Raw genomic sequence first — 22,891 nt, forward strand, 5'->3', positions numbered from 1 at the left:
CCTACCCCATACTCCTGTCCCTCCTGGTCAGGCTTCCCAGCTGCCTCTTCATGGGAAGGGCCAGCAAAGACAACTCTGGGGCTGCTAAAAGTCTCACTTTCCCCACAGGAAGCCCGTGGCCTGCCTGGCCTTGAGCCTCCTGGCCGCCTGGTACATGTGTCCAGGGCTTAGTGGGAAGCCCATGGGATTTCAGGAAGCTGCTGGGGGTATCTGGTTTCCATCATGCCAGGCTGTGTGAGGACATACAGTGTTGTCCCCGTGGAGGAATCAGTCTGCCTCGTCACGTTTCCGCCTTTTTAAACCTGAGCCGTGCTAACCAAAGGCCATCCTCCACTTGGCTTCTTAATCCCTGAGTGAGAAGGGTTTCAGAAGCTGGGCTCACCGAGGCTGGGTCCTGCCCCGCATGCCTAGATGGTGCCTGTGTGGGAACAGTGACTGTTCCCTGTGTCACTCACAGCCCGGCCTCCTCCGTACCCCTCCTTCAGCTCCTGGCTCACCCGCCCTCAGTGCCAGGTGTCAATGGGACTTCGTGGCCTTCCCTCCACACTTGGACACAGCCGTCTACCAACCTGCAACCCTCAGTCCGGGTCTCACAGCGCACTTGAGAGGCAGAAGAGCAGGGGAGATTTTCAAAATTTATTTTATTTAAAGAGGAACACGTTGCTGCGGGCGGCACCTAAGCCCCAGAAGTGACTTACGGCAGTGACCTGACCAGCTCTCACACTAGGATAAACTCATAAGGTGGGGGTCCGCTTAGCGGCCAGCTTCCTCCTTTGTCTAGGCCTCTCCCAAGCAGCAGAGGGCCACAAAGTACCCTACACTGACCTGCTGGCTTCTGTCCTCCATGGGGACAGTTCTTGGATCCACTGAACTGATGACTCTGCAGAAAGGAAAAGTCTCTAGAAGGCTTGGCCACCAGGATAGCCCTGCAAGGTGCTTGGTGGGAGACAACCTATGTCACAGGCCTGAGAGTACTTTGTTAGGGATGGTGAGGTCAGGCTGAGGCGGTTTGGTCTGGGTTGCTTTGCTGAGCACTAGTTACTGGACTGCTGGTTTAATTAACTGCTAGCAAGAGCTAGAGCCCCACATGGCCTCTCCTAGCTCAGGGGGCAGCTGGGGAAGCAGGACGCACAGTCAATCGAAAAGCAATGACATTTTTCAGTGATCCCTGACCCATAATGGTCTCAATGACATTTCCTGCTAATCCATGGGTTTCTGCATTCCAGGGTTTCATCTGTGGGGAACAGTTTTAATTTATTTGCAAAGGGACTCGGTCACTGGATGGAACTGTGTGTGTGTGTGTGTGTGTGTGTGTGTGTGTGTGTGTGTGTATAACTTTTTTTCTATAAGAAAGATTTATTTTCTCACACTCTGGTGTCTTGAATGAATTCCTGTCTGGTTAGTTTTATAGCCTTTGAGGGCCAGTTCAGATCAAAGCAGAGCTCTGGGTCTGGGAGCTGATGAAGAACAACTTCTCCACATCACCTGACCCTGCTAACTGAGCAAACTGAGTAGGGGAGTTCTCCTCGGGGTCCATCACACTCATTCCCTGTGCTCTGCAGAACACTCAGTAGTAACAGGGAACCACACTGTGCAGTGTCTCACACCCTAGAGCTAGCTCCTGCTGCCCCTCAGTGCAGTCTCTGTCAGTGAGCAGTTCTCATGGCATAGGCTGCCCCCTTAAGGCTCTTCCCGCAGAAGCACTATTTTCCAGGCAAACACCACAGTCTAGACCAACACCCACTTCCACCATCACCACGGGGTCGTGGTCCCTTTAAGAACCTGCTGAAAGCTATCTCCTTGCAAACAGAAAGGTTTTCATTCACATACATACACCCATGGGGCTCCTCCTGAAGGGGTGGGGGTGGAGTGGTAGGCACAAGGCTCAAAGCCCAAACCTCTCCCTTTGCCTGTGAGTGCAGTTGGGCAGAGCAGTGGGGCTCACTCATACCACAAGGGAGTGAGGAGCTGTCCAATCCATTCTAGAGCCGCAACAGGACAGTGAGAGTGAAGTCACTGGGGGAAAGCATCTTCCTGGGGTGGTCGAGGAAGCAAAGGAGTAGATCCTAGCATGTCTCACACAGCTTGGGGCTCAGGAAGACTTTCGGCAAGGGAAATGGCCTCCCAGAGCAGGCGGGGGTGGGGTGGGGTGGGGGATGGGATGGGGTGGGATGCTGGGCCAGTAGGACATTCAGTGCAGGAAAGATGCTGAGAAGCGATGAGGGAGGGCCAGGGATGGGAGGTGTAGTCCTGTTTCCCCCTTCGCATTCGAGTTTTCATGGAAGATCTGTTTGGAAACTAACACTTAAGTGCCTTGGCCCTTCAGTCCTTCTGCTAGGGCGGGGTCTGACAGGGGGCGGGGTGCTCCTTCCCCTCCCACTCAAGAGCTCCGAGCTTTTCTCCTGGAGTGTTTCTTTTCCCACTTCTGTCCAACCAACAGAATAAATACACACACACACACACGCACGCACACACACACACGTGTGCAGGCACGAGGAGACCCACATACTAGCGCGCAGACCAGCAGCAGTGAGTCAGGACCTGCCAGGCAGGAGAGGATAGAGTCTGGGAGAAGCAAGGATCCACTGTGGACAGCAGAGGCCTCTTATCATCTGGATTTTTACTGTATATAAAAACCACAGGGTTGGGACAATAACTGGGTGGGTAAAGGCATTCGCCACCAAGCCTGAAGACCTGGGTGCTATCTCCAGAATTCACCCAACAGGAGGAGGGAACCGACGACCTCGAGGTGTCCTCTGACATGCACACGTGCCACCGCACATGTGTACTACCCCATATAAATGTAGCTTTTAAAAATTAAAAATAAATAAAGCTACCACCTGGCACTGCTGTATGACACCTGGGTTTCCTGTTGTCCACAACTGTTGGTCTGTGTTTCAGGATCCTTGAAGCGTCTTATAAAAGTGAATGATCATTTCTCGAAGGCTGGATGGAGCCAGGCTCGAAGCCCAAGCTATCCCCCTATACGAGGATGGACTATCAAAGCAGACACATGCTCTATGCCCTATGAAGAGTACAAGGATGGACTATCTAAGCAGACACATGCTCTACGCCCTATGAAGAGCTAGGATCCACTGGGCAGGAGAGTCGGGTATGTGGAGAGGACCGGACAGCATCAGGAATTGGGCTGGGGGTGGTTTAGATTATAGACAGCAGACAGTCTGGGTGCAGAGAAGCAGGAAAGAGGCTCAGGGGTCATCCAGCATGACCTCCCCCTAGATCTCCTCACAGAGCCACAGTGTGGCTTCTGCCTTGGCTAGCCTGCTGTCCTGATTTGACGACTTTATGGTGAGGGGAAAGAGACCAATCCTACCCTAGCTGCTGCTCCCTGACCCAGTGTACCGTGAACTATGCTCCAAGAAGCAGGGCGTGTGGTCGGTGGGGTAAACATGAATCGTCAAGGCCACCCTGAAGGAAGATAACCATTCCCCCAGCTTCCGGAAAAGAATGCAGTTCGAATGGTCCTTTGCCCTCCACCAGCCCAGATAGCTTTACGGTTCTATCCTTGGCTGGTTGTGTCAGGGTCGTGATTACGTCACACGCCTTACCAAGGGGTACCCCCAGGACTGGAGGGCTACGTGGAAGTGCTCTCCTGTACACATGCAATCCACCAGTCCTCCCCTGGAGCCCACAGCCTCTATGCGGTGCCCAGGAGCCCCACCAGTTCACGAGTCCGCGCCAAGCACCCTCCGCATAGCGCCACAACCCCTTGTCCTTCCTATGCCTCCCTGTCGCTCTGCCCACAAACCTGTCTATGCAAAGGACACTATACTCTGTGCTCCGGCTGGCAGTGTGACAAGCTGAGGTGTACACAGGCAGCCATGCAGTAACCAAGCCGGCCTCTACCCAGCAGTGACCCCAGGAGACTCACTTGAAATTTTCAGGATGCTCGGTGATGGCCATGTTGATGACATCCAGGGCATGTTGGTGATGCTTCTGGGCAGAGAAGAGCAGTGCTAGCAAGTGGAGGGCATTGGCGTCATCCCTGCACACCGTCAGGGCCTCCTGAAGACGCTCTATAGCACTGGAGATCTGCCAGGAGAGACCGCCAGGTTAGGGACCTTCCTCTCTGACTCCAACACGAAATGGCTCAGTCCTACTCAAGTCAGCCCGGGACAGACATCTCCCATCAGACAGCCTGGCAAGGGATTGGGTGGGCAGACAAAGGCAAGCATCTAGAATGGAAGGAGGAGGGAGCCTTAGGTATAGGCTGCCCACCACAAGGGGAGGCTCCTTCCCAGAGCCTGGCTAACAGGGTCACCAGCGTCCCACTCGGGGAGTGCTCCGGGTGGGTGGTAGTGTGACCAAGGGCAGGGAGGCAGCAGGGATGAATGACAGTGTGAGGCCTAGCTGGATGGTAGCATTGGTTTTTGTACTCTGTGCTTTTCAACCTAATAATCATGTGTTGTTCTACAGTGAGATTAGAGAGGGAAGATGAGGCCAGAGCACGCAGGGACGAGAAAGCCGTGGAAAGTCTGAGAAGCTACACGGGTGAGGCAGACCTGCTGCCACGCGGAGGCTCAGTGTTTACAGCTTGGGTTTGCCTCTCTTCCTGGTGCTGAGGAAGGACTCCAGCTCCCACTGCTTTGAGTCCTGCAGACAGACAGGCAAGGAAGATAACACAATGCTGGTTCTGCTGCCTTGCCAAGCCCTTGCTCCTAGTTGGGACTGGGAAGAATCTGATGGTCTCCTCCGTCGAGGAAGCTCTACGGAGCACAGCACAGCTCAGGATGGATCATAAGGTCTCCATGCGTACCTTCCTTCACACTTTCCTGGCTGGACCACGGAGGTCAGTAAGTTCAGTGAACTCTCCTCACGTGGGCTGGCCTGAGAACCCTTGCAGGGTCTGGGAAGTTTCCATAAATATTAAGGAGTGAAAGAAACTCTGAGAGCCACCAGTGGAAACATGCTCCCACCGACGAGCTAGTGTGCGCCCACCTTCACCGCCTCCTCCTTCTCCAGCTCCCAGCACCCCTGGGGCTACCTGTCACCTGCTACTTGATCAAAACAGCAGGCTCTTTGGGGACTATTGGGCTGTTAGAGAAACCTCATTTGTGAATTTGAAAGATCTGGTTCTCTTATCCCTGGGACCTCCTGACTCTCGGAATTCTGTTTTCTACATGTTAGGCTTATGCCTTACTGAGATGAATCTGACTGGTAGGGTGCACACAGTTGGACACGCTTGTGTATCTTTTAACCCCTTGTCTGCTCAATCATCCCCATCCCGAGGGGCTGGCATTTCAGATCCAGTTAGCACAGGCTGCTAAGCCCACACAGCCTGTTAACGAGGGACTCAGGGCAGGGCGGTGTCAGCCTTCCTAATGTAATCCTTTAATACAGTCCAATCATGAAATTATTTTGTTGCTACTTCATAACTGCATTTTTGTTGTAATGTATTTTTGCAGGAATGTAATTCTGCACTAATGAATCATAATACCTGGCATGCAGGATATCAAACACGCAACCCCTGTGGCAGTTGCAACCCACAGGCTGAGAATCTCTGACACCGGCTAACTCTCCTAAACTGCGGGGTCAGAGTGCTATGGTGGTGTCCAGCCCATCGCCTCCCTCCTCAGCCTAGCATTCCAACTGGACTCAGTTTCCCAGAATGCATGTGGCTTCTTCTCCCTGCTGCCTCAGTGAATGGTGACCTCACTGAAAGGCCCTGCTTCTGTCGGAAGGCCCACCCATCCCCTTGCCTACCCCTGGTGGTTGCGAAGGCTGTGGCCACATAACCAGAAGAGAGGACAGGGAGAGACTTCACCCCAGGCAGGCAGGCAGGAGGAGGGTTAGGACGGCCTGTGTAGGCAGCGTGCTGGCTCCAAGCCCAGCACAGCCAGGCTCCTCCGTCACTCTGCTCATGTGTACCACAGCAGGAAAACAACCTTACAGGACACCGATGGAGAAATGCCCTTCCCACTCACATTCTCTCTCACGGGGCCCGAGGTTTTGGCTCCTAGGTAGAGCGTGTGTGCCCCAGCTCTTCCACTGCTCTGCTGGAACCTGGGGTGAGTCAGGAACACCCCTCTGGTCTGCTCTTCCTCTGCAGTAGGATGTGGTCAGGCAGGCAACCTGTGTACCAGGAGGCTGAGCTATGGTACACGCCCATCAGAGCACCAGCTTACTGGGTGTTCCAAAGTCTGTGTTTCCGGCCTAAGCCTCCCAAGACCGCACAACAAAGGAACTGTAGACCCCTTTCTGCTCCCCCAAAGGCGCCTGCCCACTGGCAGCTGTATTAGTTCTGCATTAGGCTCTGTCCACAACAGGGCGCGATTTTTTTTTTTTTTTTTTTTTTTTTTTTTTTTTTTTTTTCTGGGGGGACCTTGGGGGGACCGAACCCAGGACCTTGCGCTTCCCTAGGCAAGCGCTCTACCACTGAGCCAAATCCCCAACCCCGCGATTTTTTTTTTTTTAAATGCTGTGCTGGAGACTGAAGCCCAGGGCCTCTCGTATGCTAAGCATATGTCCTACCACTGACTATGCAGAGCCTTCTAAGAGGCTCGATCTCACCAGCCTCATGTGGTCCCTGTGGTGCTTTGGATTCCCACTGGGCCAGCCTCTCAATGGTCTCCTTATGGCCTCTGAGGAGGGCATGGCACCAAGTGCTGGGCCTAGACTTGTGCATAGGTCAAGAAGAACATGAAGAAGTAGCCAAGGCCAGTGTGGCTGCCATCTTAGTTTATGTGACTCTCCAAGTCTGTCCCCACCCAGTGACTCACCAGACCAGACCCCAACATCCTAGGATCCAAATCCCCAGATGTTATAGATCAGGGCAGCCAGCCAGAAGGTAGGGTCACAGAGACCCTCATGCACGACGACGCTAGCCTAGGAATCCACTCAAGGCCCACAACCTTCCAAGGCTTCCTAGACCTGGTGTCCCTAGGAAAGTGCACAGCTTCCACTGCTCGGGAGATCGGCACTACTCATCAGAGACAGGTAAGTAATTGCAGAGTTTAAAAATGCACACCCAAGGCTTATCATTAACGAAATCGGCAAGACAAGAGCCAGGTTCCCTTACAGACGCCCGAAATAGAGCGGGCTCAGGTAACTTTCCATCGGTTTCCAGAAGCTGAGTGAGCTCTCCAGAGAGAGGCACCCAGCCAGCAGGGCCTAGGCCAGGGCCTGGGAGTCAGGGTGGTGGGTGTACAGCAGAGGGGGCCAAGTGAGGGGACGAGAAGGTGGTGTGAGGAGAAGGTGGTGTGAGGAGAAGGTGGTGTGAGGAGAAGGTGGTGTGAGGAGAAGGTGGTGTGAGGAGAAGGTGGTGTGAGGAGAAGGTGGTGTGAGGAGAAGGTGGAGTGAGGAGAAGGTGGTGTGAGGAGAAGGTGGAGTGAGGAGAAGGTGGTGTGAGGAGAAGGTGGTGTGAGGAGAAGGTGGTGTGAGGAGAAGGTGGTGTGGAGGAGAAGGTGGTGTGAGGGAGAGGTGGGTGAGGAGAAGGTGGTGTGGGGAGAAGGTGGTGTGAGGAGAAGGTGGTGTGAGGAGAAGGTGGTGTGGGGAGAAGGTGGGTGGGGGAGAAGGTGGTGTGAGGAGAAGGTGGTGTGAGGGAGAAGGTGGTGTGAGGAGAAGGTGGGTGGGGAGAAGGTGGTGTGAGGAGAAGGTGGTGTGGGGAGAAGGTGGTGTGAGGAGAAGGTGGTGTGGGGAGAAGGTGGGTGGGGAGGAGAAGGTGGTGTGGGGAGAAGGTGGTGTGGGGAGAAGGTGGAAGGTGAGTGGGGAGAAGGTGGGGTGAGGAGAAGGTGGTGTGAGGAGAAAGTGAGGAGAAGGTGGTGTGAGGAGAAGGTGGGTGAGGAGAAGGTGGAGTGAGGAGAAGGTGGTGTGAGGAGAAGGTGGTGTGAGGAGAAGGTGGAGTGAGGAGAAGGTGGTGTGAGGAGAAGGTGGAGTGAGGAGAAGGTGGAGTGAGGAGAAGGTGGAGTGAGGAGAAAGGGGCGGAGGGGCAGGCAGCAGGAGGAATGGGTGGAACCACTGGGTAGAGAAGAGCTGAGGGGTGGGGGCTCAGAGAGGAAGATGGACGGTTCAGACTGACAGGTCAGGCTGGATAGGCACAAGGAGTCCAGGGTAAGGCAAGAAGGAAGCGCTTTCAGTAGTGAGGTCTAACACGCAGTGAGAAGTCCAGAAAAAGCGGGCTCCAGGGGAAGGAGAGGAGGGTGAAAGGCAGAGCCTCACTGCCCTTGGCCAGAGGAGACAGCCAGCTGCTTAGCATCAGGTTTGATAATGAGCCCAGCCTCCGGGCAGGCAGGGATCAGGGCCCAGTCTGCAAATGGCTCTGCCAGTTCCTAGGTATTAGACTTAGGAGGGCCTCAGTTTGTCCCTATGTGGGATGTTTAAGAAGGAATCGAAGCAGCACGCGCTACCAGGGGCATCCTCACTTGTCTGTGTACGAATGAATGCAGATTTCTCTTTCTCTCTTGCTTGGTTTCTGAGACAATGTCTTACAGTGTGTCCCCGACTAGCCTGGAACTCCATGCTGGCCCAATCTTAAGAATTCTGCCTTAGCCTTTCAAGTGTCAGGACTGCAGGCTGCACCACCGTGTCCGGCTGTAGACAGGGTCTGTGAGGCTTCTCCCAGGTAGCCTGGAGTTTAGCTCCCAGTGGCAGGAAGGGAGATGTAGTGGGGTCTCAGGCCACCTACAGCGGTCCCCAAGCAGTCAGGGTGTGTGAGTCACCAGAGATGCCCAGAGCACTAGGCTGAGGTCTGCAGGGTGCATGAAGCCTCTGAAAGGCATGAGGCAAGGGAGTACTGTGACAGCTGGGGTCCCCAACACCAACCTCGTGGATGTCTGTGAGGAAAAGGGGGTCTACCTGGAGAGCTACGGGTAGTCATGCTGGTGATAGTCCTGGTAGGACAAAGGAAGTTGGTGGACAGAAGGACCCTCCTGAACCCCTGAGATTAGGGCCTGCAGTGGTGTGCCCAGGGTCAGGAGAGAGCTTCGGGTCACACAGTAGCCAATCCAGAAATAGCCCCATGTGCCAATCATTCTTCCCCTGCATTGGGGCTGGCGTGCAGGACACAAGCAAACGATGCTGTGGTCATTTACCTGCTCCTCAGACTGCAATATTCTACAAAAGGTTAGGGCGCAGAATAACCTTCCCTGTGCCTATCTAAGTGGGCCGAGGTGTAACCACGCTAACAGAATCCCCAGTAGACCCTCACACAAAGATGCTCACACAGAAGGTAAGGACACGAGGGACAGAGAGAGGCGGTCAGAAGCCCAATGGATCTGAGGGTAGGAACTGTGGCAACACACCTGTCGGACGAGGGCCAGCTGCAGGGAGACATAGAAGATAATCTGGGGGTCATCCGGTGCCAGTTCCAGGGCTCTGCAGGGGGGAGCGAGTCAAGAGTCAGTTACTACCAACTGGGCAGCGTGCTAGCCTTGTGCTGGGCACTGTGGGCAATATGGTGGGAGACTCTGCCCACCCCTCTCAGATGGCAGCCGATGGCTCCCACAGGTGACAGATGTCAAAGGAAGGGAAGGACAGGCATTCACATCTGTGAATGTTGCCTGGCTGTTTCCCTATGAGAGCCTGTCAGCCCGACTGAGGCTCTCCTGCTCAAGGACAGCACACTGCCCTGAGGAGGAAGCAGGGCCTCCCCCTGCCTGAGCAAGAAGCCTCAGGGATGGCAACACTGGAGGGGAGACGGGGAGGCCTCAGGTGTTGTTTAGGACTGTAGTATCTTGCTTTTGTGGCTGGGGAACAACCGGCTCCAGAGGGAGGCTGCTGGATCACATGCCCCAATCAAAATGCTACAAGGAGTCCTAGGGAGTCCTCCCATAACGTCCCTGTCACTTCTGTGTGGAGGATGAAGGCTTAGAGGAACACATGGGTCAGGCCAGGGGAGGGAGGCTCAGGTGGGCTGGGTGTGAGCAGGACAGGGCCTGAGGAAGGAGCTTCACTGCTTTCCTCACTCCCGAATCCAGGAAACGTTGGTGAGGCCCAGGCTGTGAGTGAGAGGTTCCTGCAGCTCTGATAAGGTCAGGTAGGGGGTAGAAGGACTCTGTGGTTCTCAACCTTCCTAATGCTGTAACCCTTTAATACAGTCCCTCAAGTTATGGTGACTGCCAACCATAAAATTACCTCATTGCTACTTAATAACTGTAATTTTGCTACTGTTGTGGATCATAATGTAAATGTCTGATATATAGGATATCTGATATGCCACCCCCAAGGCGACCCACAGGTTAAGAAGCACTGCCATTTAGGCTGTTTTTCCCACCTTCTGTCCTGTATCACGACACCAGTGGACGCCTGAGAGCCCCGTGAGCAAGGGTTGGGCCTGGCAGATAGAGCAACGCAGCTTGGAGCTGACCACTGGGCTCTCCACTGCCCAGGGCTAAGGACAAAGTCTCTTCACTACAACATACTCCTGCCTGCTGGGTGACCCCCGGCAATTTGGTTTCCTTAGCCATAAAAGGGAGACAGGAACATGCATTCCAGAGAGCGAAACTGCATCGTGGGCCCTCTGTTTTATCATCCTGCACACAAACAGGCAAAGGGTTAGGTGTCCTCACCGCTCCAGTGTCTGCAGGGCCTTGCGGTGAAGTTCGTCTTGCTTGGACTTCAGGGTGGCTGCAGGAGACACCAGATTGAGGGGTCACTAAGGAAGTGCAAATCTCTCGGGCCCATCCCCAGAGCACAGGAACTTGGCAAGGAAGGAGGAGCCTGTAAGGGTTTCATCTGCATCCTCGGGTCGCAGTGACAGGATACGAGACTGCTGTGGCAGGAGCGGACTATAACTAAGGATTGGTGACCACCTCAGTAGCCAGGATGACAGTGCCTGGAGGTCCCATGGCGTAATGTATGAAGGGCAGAAGATCGCCAGTACCACACTGTCCTTTACAACTTCAAGGTTACTTGAGGCTACACACAGGAGCAGGTACCATGACACGTGGGCAAAATCACCTCCTGCCCTCCAGACTTCAAGACATCAAAGTAGTTGTCGTCTGCTCAGTGGGGAGGCTGAACTAGAATGGCTGGGAATGAAGCATGTGGCCCAGGGCAGGAGGGATAAGAACCATATGATACTCCTGTAGGTGCCTGAGTCTGTCACGTTTGAGGAGGGATTTCAAAGACCCTGGAGGGTTACTGCAGAGCTGAGGGTACAGGAAGGCCTATGAGGAGCAGAGGGAAGTCATGGTGGGGTGAAGGATGGATGGCACTGCACACAGGAAGCACTAGAGGCAGTGTGGCCCGGGCAGCACCGACATGGTGACAGACCTGGGTCCATGAGGCGGAATGTGGTTGTCTGAGCATCAGCAGAAACTCTTGGAACTGAGGGATGTGTGTGCGCATGTGTGTGGTATGTATGCATGTGTATAGTAGTGTATGTGCATGCACATGTCACATGTATGCTAAAGTGTCTGACAGGGAGTGTATGCACATGTCCCACAGGAGTGAGAGTGTCTGTGTGGAGAAGCAGGGACTAGTGGAATGACAAGCTCTGGAGGCCATTGGGAAGCTGCAACATCCCTAAGTAGACAGTCCTGGGGCCCGGCACTCACCGTCAGTGGCCTGCAGGCTATAGGTGAGGCCCAGGGCCAGGTAACCTTTAGGCAAGAACTCTCCTGCTTCCTCTCCAAGGCCAATTACCACCATGGCAAAGTGTTCTGCTTCTTCCAGCTGCAAAGAGAGGCAGTGGTCACTGGGGTGGGCTGTGCTGTCCTAAGCAGGGAAGGCGACACAGTCACCAACCTGGGCACTGTCGGCCGCAAGCACAAACAGAACAGCTCCTCTCACTGGGATTGTAGGCAACGTGACTTACCCAGGCCACACGACTAAGCAGGAGACCAGCTGTTTGATCTACCAGGAAATGTCCCCCTGGACCTGTTCCCCCAAGCAGCCAGCGCTCAAGGTCACAGGTCCCCGCTCGTCCAGAAAGACAATCCCCAAAGCCTGCAGTGCTGAGAGCGTGAACTCCAAACAGGTCAGTACGCGTGGCGCCTCCTCACGTGGCCCCTGTAGGGCCCGTCCAGCAGACAGGGAGCCAGGCCCGGGGCTGGGCCTTGGGAACATGTGCCTTTTGAACATGGCCAACCTGCAGAGCAGGGGGGCTGCCACACAGGCTAGTCTAGGGCTCGCTCCCTTCCTTCCGGAGCAGGATGCCAGTGAGCTTGAACATGCAGGGGAAAAAGGCCTTGGGCTGTTTTTGTCCTGGGAGCCGAGGATTGTTCCAGTTGGAAAAGGCCCAACTGGCACAGGCCTCACGGGTACACATTACTACACACAGCGTGGGACCCAAGGAGAAGGCCCGGGAGGCAGAACTTACGGGCACCCTGTGGCACCCGTGGCCGTGGGGCTGGCCTGGGTGTAGGGCTGGAGTTAGGGCTATGTCTGTGTGTTGCCCTAGGTGCCTGCGGTGGTTTGAATATACTTGGCCCATGGGAAGCGGCGCCATTAGGAAATATGGCCCCATTGGAGGAAGCGTGTCACTGTACAGGTGGGCTTGAAAGTCTTGTAATTCTCAAGCTCCGCCCAGGGTGGAAAAAGACCCTCCCCCGGCTGCCTTTGGATCAAGATGTAGAACTCTTGACTCTTCCAGCGCCATGTCTGCCTGCACGCTGCTGTGCTTGCTGCCATGACAGTGGACTGAACCTCCCCCAGGTTAAATGTTCGCCTTTATTAAGAGTTGCCGTGGTCATGGTGTCTCTTCACAGCAATGAAACCCTAAGGAAGTCAGCGCCCCTAACCTGCTATGTGCAAAGCACAGGAGGATGTCTATGTATCGTCCAGGAAGCCAGGGTTCTTCCTTCAACATCTCCCTCCCACCCACACACCTCTCCACAGCGCCAGACAGACAGCCATGCCCCAGTCACAGGTATTCCGTCCGGCCAGACAATCGCACAGGCAGTTCAGTGGAGATCAGATTCCCGCTCAGGTTGGCTGCCAGGCGCCCAACCCTACAAATATCCTGACTTAAGGTGATTTAAGGAGGGTAGCCCTGACACCGGCCACGGCTGGGGAGGGTGCACAGGTTAAGTGTCTCTCCTTGGGTTCTGGTGGAATTGCCTGAGCCAGAGGCTGTTAGCTGCAGAGCAATGGGTGAGGGTGAGCTAAGTCCCCGCTATGAAGAGGCATATGCATAAAAGAAAGCTAACAGACCTGAAGGGCAGAGAGCCCACTGTGTAAGAAACAAGAAAAGTCCTGAGACTCACAACTGTCCCTACAGGGCTAACACTATTTTGAGTTCTGGTGACACCCACAAGGCAGGCTTTCTGCATGCGGAATCACTGTGGTAATTATAAAGGAAAACCAGTATTGATTCCAAGTAAGTTAATGTACAATACAATAATTACACATGGTATTAATAGATGTGGGTACTTTAGCTAGCAAATGGGGAGGGGATGCTGTCATAGCAAAATGAGAACTAAATAAAGCCAAAATGTTTTATTAGGGCCTGTCTCTCTTCGTCTGAAGCAGGTGTGGCAATCCGAAAGCTTTAGAATCTGGCCCTGCCGCCCTGGCTCTGAGGTTCAACAGATTCAGAACTAGCTCCCAACCCAGAACCAGTTCCCAACTCCTGAGTCGGCTCTCCTCACAGAGGCAGAGTGGTGGGCTGATGGGGACGGAGCAATGGGCACACTGCCTGGTCTCCAGCCCTTTGAGATTATCCTGAGGGCCTCAGTTCCTGCTTCTGTAAACTGGGACAACAGTGTCTCCTGCAGAGGGCTGCTGGGAGGACTGCTGCCATGAGACTGGGATGTCTGGTGTGCTTAACTAGTTGTCAAGATCAACAGCAGTGACTATGTGTATTGTGGTGTGTGTGTGTGTGTGTGTGTGTGTGTGTGTGTGTGTGTGTGTGTGTGTGTGTATGGTTCCTGGCTGCCCAACACTATTTCTATCCTTGCCAGCTTCCTCCTGTGAATCTCAGGTCCAGACTCTAGACACCTCCTCCTTGCCTCCAATTTGGGCAGCCAGTGGTCCTCTGGGAGGCTGTGGCACAGGGTTCTCTTTCTTGTCAGAATACAAGTAGACAAAGGTTTCCCAGTGCTGTCTCCTGACCCCACTCTGATGGTGACTCTAATGCTCACCCAGAGCAGCCTAGGGAAGATACCCCTGCCTCTGGATTTCTAAGCAGCCTGAGGCCTGACAGCCATGTCCTAGCACCACAGCAGGAGGTTATAAGGTATGGGGAGCTTATGTGACCCCCAGCCAGTCAGCAAATGGTAGAGCTGTGTGACTCCAGCCTACACCAGTCAGAGGGGTCCATGACTACCCTTTGCACTCTCTCAGTTTCCTTCTCTGACACTTGGGGGTGGGGGTGGGGGGCTGGGGGGGTGTGACTCTCCGGCAGTTCCACTGCGCTCTTGGTAAGTAAGGAAACGCCGTGTGCTTTCCCAGGCTTTTCTATCTCCGAGGGTTTCCTAATTTGGTTCCTGCACAGCAGACCCGGAGCTGAGCTGGCATACGCGCTGGGCTAGGGCTGCCTTCTACCGCCTACAGCCTCATTCACCCGCACTGCCTCAGATGCCCCTCCTGCCTCCTCTCTTCCCAGGGACTGGAGAGAGCGCCTTTCTGAGACTGCGGGCTCTGTGTAAAGACCTCCGGTTTCTCCTGGGCCCCTTCCTGTAGCTTTTCCTGCTTTGCAGAAAATCTGCGTTTTTCTTCAGGGAGTAGTAAGTACTTTCAAACCTACAAGGCAGTGGCAAGAGAGCTGTTGTGCTTCTGTGCTCCGTGAACAACCCATCTCTAAGTGCGTACTACTTTGAAGGTGCCATACGTAAACAGTATTGGCCACCATTTGTCATATACCAGCAATGTGCCAGACACAGACACGCCATCTCCTACGGCTCACAGCCACCTGATTAGCGGGCTCCCAGATTATAGATGAGGGAACCGAGGCACTCACAGAGAGAACAACTCCCTCAGAGTCATAAGCAGTTGAGGAGACACACTAAAGGACTTGACTCCTATCTTTTCCTTAGCCTGGGCTCCTTCCCGCACCTGATCTGCTCACTCAGGGCATACAGACCCCACGAGAGACATAGGACAGACCTCTGCATAGTATCGACATCCTATTTCACAACCTCTTCTGCTGTCTGTGTGGCGTACAGTATACACTCACGCCCTGTCCTCTGTGTCTCCTGAAGAGGTCCCGACTTTTAAAATTAAATCAATTTTAAATGTGTTCAGAGGACGACAAGTAAATGTCTACATCTTCTTTTCTGTCTGCTCCCCAAATTTGCCTTGTGGCCAGGAAGCAAGTGCAGAAGGCACTTACTTGGAAACACCAGGCAAAGTTCACGGTGAAGGGACGGAGTTTCTGGAGGGCAGGGGCATAGGCACTCACCAGCATCACCCATTGGCCTCAGAAAAGCCAGGGTTCTGCCCTGGAGAAGCATACAACAGTTCAATCCATGCCCAAGGAGTGTATAAACCAGACTTTAAGACGTCCAAAGTGGGGTGAGAAGATGGCTCAGCAGTTAAGAGCATTGGCTGTTCTTCTAGAGGATCTAGGTTAGATTCCCAGCAACCACACGGTGGTACACAACCATCTTTAACTCCAGTCCCAGAGGATCTGACGCCCTCTTCTGGCCTCTGTGGGCATTGCACACACAGTGCACAGACATACGTGCAGGGAAAACAGCCACAAAGAACAAAAACAAAGGAAAGCTAACTTTAATAAAAGAGGGGGCGAGAGGCGTCCAGAGGAAGCATCCAAGTCAGGAAGTCTGCCCAGCGTGGCCTCATCCCTACTCCCCTGAAGAGCCGTGCTAACCAGCCAACACTCAAACTATTCTCAGCCCCTGGTAACAGCTCGCCTTTCTCCCATTTTCTCGTGACAAGTCTCCATGTTTAAGCTTCCTTTAGGGCTTTTCTATTTATGTTGTCATTGATTACTTTGCTCCTAACTCATCTGATTTCAATTTGGACTGATTTGATCCTAATTTTATTACCATGTAATCTGAATGCTCACGATCACTGTAATTACACTCTGGAGGGAAACAGCTCCTCCGTGGTGGGAAGACCTAAATTTAGGGCTTCCTGGCAAAGGCGCCATTGGTGGGCTCACAGCTCCCTGGAGCTGGCAGCTCAGGGGAGCACACGTGCCCTCCCCAGCCCTGCGCCCCGAGACACAGGTATTTTATCTTACCTGTGACACAGCTTCATCTAAGGGGTGAGCCCAAGGTTCCCTCCCATGCCCTGAAATAAGGAGTCTGAGCTGGGGGTTGGGCAACCCAGCCTTCCACACCTTCAGCTCCCAGCACTCTCTGCTGCAAGGATTTGGCCTGGGACTTTGTAGCCTGCAGCCTTGCAGCCCTGCAGCTGCATGCCGCCTACAGCAGAGTGGGCGCTTGCTTTGGATCCAGAATGCAGAGGAAGGAATGGGGTGCAGGAGAGGATATGTGGGGTACGAGATGACAGGTGAGAGGGAAGATGAACCTGCTCTGTGTCACTCAGAGTACAGAAGAGAGACTCTCCCTCACACCAGGAAGCTGACTGGGACCAAAGTGAAGATCATCTGGAGGCAGGTACCGGTTAGCGCAGCACTCCCTATGGTCCAGTGTCCTGGGTCTGAGCCCATCAAAGGCCAGAGCTCAGGACTGCAGACCCTCCGTGTTCTCACTGCTTCAAGCTACTGACCTTTTGGGGACGCTGTCATGAGCATGCCCCACCCCCAACCCCGGTAAAGACCATCAGCTGAGCAGACATTCCTTTGAGCTAGAGCTTCTCCTAACAGTGGCCTCAGCAGAAGTGTGGAGGAGATAGCAGGAGCCAGGCTAGGGGTTCAATAAGAATCAAGAAGGGGCTGCAAGGAGGCCATCTTTGATGTGTCTCAGGCTAGGATTGACTCTGACCCCTCCCCTCCTCTATAACTATGAAGTCATCTGCAGCCTCTGTCTCGGCCTCTGAGGTCTTACCTGCCACCCCGTCCAGACTACTTCCCATCTGTTTGACTCTCTGACGATCACATTTCAAAGTTGAGTCATCGTTGATACGATCCCAACTGGGGCTATACTGTCAAGATGAAGCTAGTGGGCCCTCCTGTCCCTACACTAGTGGCACCCCGTCTTCTACACCCCCACATCATTCCCATTGCTAGAGGCCTCCCCAGGAGGTCATCGACCCTGAGCTCAGCCTGCCATACCCTCACATGTCACTTACCCAGTGCAGGGACCCAATGCAGACCTTGGCAGCCATCAGGGGCACTGTGGGGTCCGAGGGCTGCAACTTCATGCACTCACGTAGCAGCGACACGGCGTAGGCTGACTGCAGGGTAAGAGGAGGGGACACGGTCACTGGCCATCCTAGGTCTCCATAGTCTAGGGTGCTCTGTGCCCTCAGGGGTAGTTCGCTCACCCTCTGGTGACATGACAACACCTAACATGACAGAAAGGATTCAGATGAGACCCACAGAGATGGAGAACAGACAGGGCGCTAACCCTGTCCTTGGACAAGAGGGTTGGCACCAGCACTGGACAGATGGACAGATGTGCAAAGGGTGGGAAGACAGTAAGGGGGTCAGGGAGACCTCCAGACAGGAAGCTGAGCCACCCCCCCCCCGCCCCCGGGCTCTAGGACTCAATCGGGATTTGCTGAGGAGAGGTGGGGAGGGTTAGAAGGGAAGGGCCCCAGGCCCAGACATACCATTCCAATTAGGAATGACAGACAGTATTCAATGTTTCATCATGTGCCAGGCATTTTTCTAAGACAGGGGCTGCCAAAAGAGCCTGCAGACTGAATCTAACCCACTGTCTGCTTTTGTAAATAAGGTCTAGTCGACACTCACTCACGCCTATTAGTATATATGTCTGTGCCACTGCATGACGCCACGCTGGAGGGGAATGGCTGAGACAGACTAGTCACTTCAAACTGACTGACCATTTATAACCGAGAAGAGAGCCAAGTAGTCAAGCCACACAGCCAGTGAGTGACCAAGAAAGGCTTAGAACATAGCATGGGCCTAACTCTTAAACACTACCCGATGGCCTCTGTGGTGATGACCTTGGCCAGAAGAAGCTGGTTTCCGGGAGAGAGAGAGGGAGGGTGTTTGTGTGTCCAGTTCTACAGTCCGGAACCTGGACCTGCTTTCTGAAACCAACACGTTCTGAAGGAAAGAACCGTAACTTTGCTGGCAGGTAAGCTCCTAACCACCTGAGCACCTCAGGCGTACGTGTGTGACGGCAGCATTACCACATTCTGGGGTATCCTGCGGGCTGAGCTCCTATAACCGACCCTCTTCTTCCCTAGGAACTCGGGGGTACCACTTAGGAAAGGAGGGTTCTGGCAGGCCCATCGCCCGCCCACAGTAGAATATGACTGGAATGTGTGTCCCCGCCCCTGTTACCTCTCTGTTCCCCATCTATGGAAGACCCACCCGGTGTCACAGATTTCCTGGGGCTCTGACTGAGCTATGGTTTGCATACATTTTCAGTGTGTTCTCCATGTGCTGGAGGCTTTATTCTCAGAGTACTTAGCCCCAAGTCACAGAACTATGAAGAGATGGGGTCTACTGGAAGACACTTAGCAGTCACTGTGTGTGCCCTAAAAGAACTGGATGTTGTTCTCACAGTTCTTGCAAGGGGCTGGTATAAAATGAACAAGACTTTCAAGTACTTCCCCATCTGGCTTCCTGTCTTGCTGTACAATTGCTCCCACTTGTTTCCACTCCTGTTTTGTCATCTGCCTTGAGGTGGCCAATGTTGGCACCCTGTCCTTAAGTTCCAAAACTACTGAGGCAAATAAGTTTCTTTTCATCATAAATCCTTCAGCCTCGGCTGTCTTATTAAAGTAAAAGGAGGCAGGCAGGGTGACTAACTGTAGGTATGTTTATCCCGGGCCTGCCCTGGCCTCAGTACTGGGCTGGAGGGATGGAGTCACATGAGAAAGACAGACGAGCCCTCCAGGAGATCACGGACAGTGGGGTAGTGGGGAAGAACACAGATGCCCAAATCCTCCATCTTTCTAAGACAGGAGCACAGTCCAGGACCAGAAAACATCAGGCGTAACGGGAGTGTGGACTGCAGCGAGGAAGGCTGTGTGGTAGTTGCCAGGGCCCACCTCCTTGGAGATGCTCACCTGGGAATGACACGCTAAGTCCCTCACCACCGTCCTTCCATCTACACACCCCAGCAAGCCTCAGGCTTCTCCTCAGCCTCTGACCTTTGCATCCTGGAAACACAGGATTCTCCAGTCCTGACCCTCCACAGTCCACTCACTGCCTCCCACCCCACCCCACCCCTTCCCTCCCCACCCCCACGCAGACCGAAGAACACTGCTATTTAAGGAGCCATCTGAGGACCCAGCAGTAGGAGCAGCAGGCTTCTTTTTCCCCCTGTCATGCTGGTTACCTAGCAACGCAGCCAATGCAACTGCCACATGGAGACCGAGAGAGGGAACGACCTAAATCATGCCAACAGAACTCATCCGTTATTCCTGTGAGGTGAGCATCAGGCATATTCCTATCTGCCCAGCCGCACCTTCCGGAAGGAAAAGAACCTGGATTTTACCTTGGACTCAGCAAAGGCAATCTCTAGCCACTCACTCCTTTGAAGTCTGCCAGGAGTCAGGCAAAATAGTTTTGGCATGCAGGATTCCGGGGTGGGGGTGGGGGGGTTGGAGAATGCCTTCTAGAACAATCTCCCAGTGCACTGGGGGCTCGTGTGGGTGGAGACCAATAGCCAATAGTGTCTGCAACCTACATAGCCTCAGATATGAGGAATGCACTAATCACTCCAACTCCCCATGGCCACCCTGCTGGATCGTGAGGACCCAGAATACAGATGGCTTCCCAGAGGCTGGAGTCTGGACCTCTTTGGGTCCAGCTACCCCATAAAGAGGTGAAAGACCCCACATTTGTGGTTCCTTTTCCTGAGGCTCTCAAAATTGGAGCTAACGTCCATGGATAGTTTTCTTGCTCTTTTTGTTTGTTTGTTTGTTTGTTTGTTTGTTTTTTAAAAAAAGAGGGTAGTTAAAAAAAAAAAAAACCAACAACCCACTGAGCAGTGCAGGCTCTGGGCTGCTCCTCTGCTATTCTAAGGCTAAAGGTGTCCCTGTCGGGTAAGAAGCTGCTGTGTGCACAGGATCCGCTGCCCTGCCCAACTCGGCAGGCAGTGCCTTCCAGTCCTACATAGCTCTCCCAGCATCGTTTTGGCCCCTCCCCCCTGGTTCACACTCTCCTCGCCGCCTGGAGTTCCCGCTGCCCTCCACCTCTCCATTTATCAGATACTGATTGCTCCTTGGGAGAGTCTCCTCTAATCCTGCAGGGCCAGCCCTGTCGGTATTGGAATTCTCCTTGGGTTCTGACTGGCACCCCGCCGTAGGTCATGCTGTGACTTTGAGGTGCTCTGGGAGGTGGGCCCGGTGAGGCGGAAGGGCTGGGAAGACCGATGCACAGCAGAGGATGCCCAAGGAGCCTCCCCGCTGGCTTTGGCTAGGTTCTGCAGACAGTCTGACAGGACTGCAGCACCTGGTCCTCCTCCCCGTCCCCCGTCCCCCGTCCCCCCCCACCCCCCCTCCCGCCAGGCCCTGGCCTGTCTTACTGCAGAGACCCAGGGCTGGCTGGCACCCCCCATCTGCAGAGGCGGTACTGGCACTTTGGGAGGGCCCCCCTCGGAGAGGCTGTGGGGCTAGAAATGGAATGCGGCACAGATGGGCAGGGGGCGAGGGATTCCCTCAGCCCCACAAAAGAGCTCTGGGTATTTACAGCTCTGGGAACAGTCTGCGAGCTCAGACCACCTTATTCCCTGCATTCATTGCGATCTCAGCCACATCCCCCTCAGCCCCCAGCTCCGGAAAGGTTTTCCTTTCATGTCGCTGCTGAAAATAGAGCCTTATATAAGTGTAGTTCTGATCTGAGCAAAAAAATCAGAAATGCTGGAGCAAGGGCTGGGCAGACGGGGGGCGAATGCCTACCCCGGTGCCGTGCCACGGGCTCTGGGCAGAGCTCTCTGCCTCTTCTGCTGTCTCCACCCAGGTACCTCTCACTACATTCAGCAGCAGCAGCAGCAGCTATCCCCGCCAAGGTGCGTTCCCAAATCACAACTATTTGGGGCAGGAACATCGTTCCCCTCTAGAGCCAACAGCAGAGAGCTGCAGCACTCTGTGGAGGACCACAGGAAGGGAGGAACGCCCACAGAGCCTTCCCCATCCACCTCAGGAAGCCATCCCAATAATGGGTCACAGTTCCTAGTCAATACCAACTTCTCCAGCACAGAAATCCAAGAAACCACTGTCCTCTGCCTCTGGGAGGGATCAGAGTGGGTGTTTAAACCCCCATCCCCCACAGCTCTGCTGTGCCTTACCTTCCCACAAGCCACCATGGAGAGGGCCACTTGGTACCAAAGGTGAAATTCTCCAAATGCATACTTCATGGCTCGTTCTAGGCACTGGGGGGAAGGGGGGAGGTGGTCAGTACTGCCCCACCAGCTGCCCAGGTCATCCCAGTCCCTCACAGGGTAACCAGCACCCAAGTCACTGCCTTCAGAGAGCTGCAGGGCAGCCTGGGAACATGGGTAGTCCAGTCCCTGCCACACATACACTAGGAGGCTACATAACACTTGTCCTGCCCTCTGTAGTCCTCAGTTCCCACCCCCAATAGCACACAAGTGACTTCAGCGGCCATTTGATGTGCAAATGAAATAAGGTGTGTACAATAAAAATAACCAGTGTTTGTTATCACAGGGACGAGGTAGGGCTCTCCACTTTTTACATGTCAACTCATCCCTCTCTCCTGACCACCCTAAGGTAAGGTCTCTAATCACCAGCATTCCACAGAGAATGAACCATGAACGAGGCTAGAGTGACTGACTGAGAGGTCACAGGGCTAGTGAGACATAGAGGAGAGCAAGTGAGGAAGGGCCAATGGTCACCTCATGTGATTCCCTCTGCCACTTACTAAACTCCCAGGAAGTGAGGCAGGTTGAGTGACTGACCCTACCTCAGAAAGCATGACATACTGGCCTCGCCGGCCCAGTGTGATGCTCAGGAGGTCGTAAATGGCTGAAGCATTCTGCAGACTCACTTTCCGGTCCTCCTCCTGCTCTGGTGCCCGGCTCAGTACCACGTCCCGAGTTGCCTGTGGGTGAAAGGTAGTTTGGGAAAGATGGCGAGGGTAAACAAATCAGGGGCCCGTCCTCCTACCCACTTATTGTCACATTTCACTGCTGCCACAGTGAAACTGACCACACCCTCGGAAATGGCCTCCCCAGTCCCGGCAAAGCTCTCTCCAAAAGTAGCTTGGTCCAGGTGGGGGAGAGGTCATCTAAGGCTCAAGGTTCACTTGGAACTAGTGTTCACTTTGGAACTCTGCACGATTTCAGACGAAGCCGCAGGGGCGGTGCTGCGGCCATGTGCCTTCCATGTGAATGCGTCTGGGACTGTTAGCATTCAGCATCCCTCTTTGCTCCACACATGATATCATCACCAGATCCTCTCTCATTCACGCTCACTCTAAGAGTAGCTACCCAGTCACAACAGTTGTGGGAACCTCTGGGCAACCACAGGGCAGGGACATCTGCAGTGACTCTCATGCACTCCCATGCCTGTGCTTGGCGAAGCTGAGATCTAACCACACCCTCTTGCTGATGCCTCCCATCATCCTCTCCTTCAGCGAAAGCGGTCTTTGTCTACCTTCACCTATCCTGTCTGAGTCTACCCTGGTTCCCAGAGGCTGTGGGTCAACCAAGGACTGGCCTGCCGGATAGAACGAAGGCGCTTGACCCAGAAACCTGAGTATCCTGCCAGATCCAAGGCCCCATCCTGAGTACCAGGCACCCTCATTGTTTGCTCCTGCATGGAGTCGCTCTCCCTCCTGTAGCCAAGGGGCTGAAGCTCCTTGGTAATATGTATTCCTCCTCCTCGAGAAACACAGATGGCCCGGGAGAGGATGCTTGGGGGAAGGTACCAGGAACGGTAGGAAATCCTCAGAGAGATCACT

General features: G+C 54.1%; 1 protein-coding gene across 1 annotated transcript in view; it reads right to left on the bottom strand.

Annotated features, from left to right (window-relative positions):
- Positions 1-22,891, bottom strand: part of Ttc7a (tetratricopeptide repeat domain 7A) — a 106,118-nt gene that overhangs the window by 34,722 nt on the left and 48,505 nt on the right. Inside the window, exons 9-15 of the mRNA XM_032908718.1 lie at positions 21,893-22,030; positions 21,258-21,341; positions 17,119-17,223; positions 11,517-11,634; positions 10,527-10,584; positions 9,261-9,333; positions 3,893-4,053 (exon numbers count right to left, since the gene is read on the bottom strand). Coding sequence (XP_032764609.1) covers positions 3,893-4,053; positions 9,261-9,333; positions 10,527-10,584; positions 11,517-11,634; positions 17,119-17,223; positions 21,258-21,341; positions 21,893-22,030 — 737 coding nt within the window. The remainder of the gene's footprint in view (positions 1-3,892; positions 4,054-9,260; positions 9,334-10,526; positions 10,585-11,516; positions 11,635-17,118; positions 17,224-21,257; positions 21,342-21,892; positions 22,031-22,891) is intronic.

The sequence above is a fragment of the Rattus rattus genome, chromosome 7, assembly GCF_011064425.1.
Source record: "Rattus rattus isolate New Zealand chromosome 7, Rrattus_CSIRO_v1, whole genome shotgun sequence".
Lineage (NCBI taxonomy): Eukaryota > Metazoa > Chordata > Mammalia > Rodentia > Muridae > Rattus > Rattus rattus.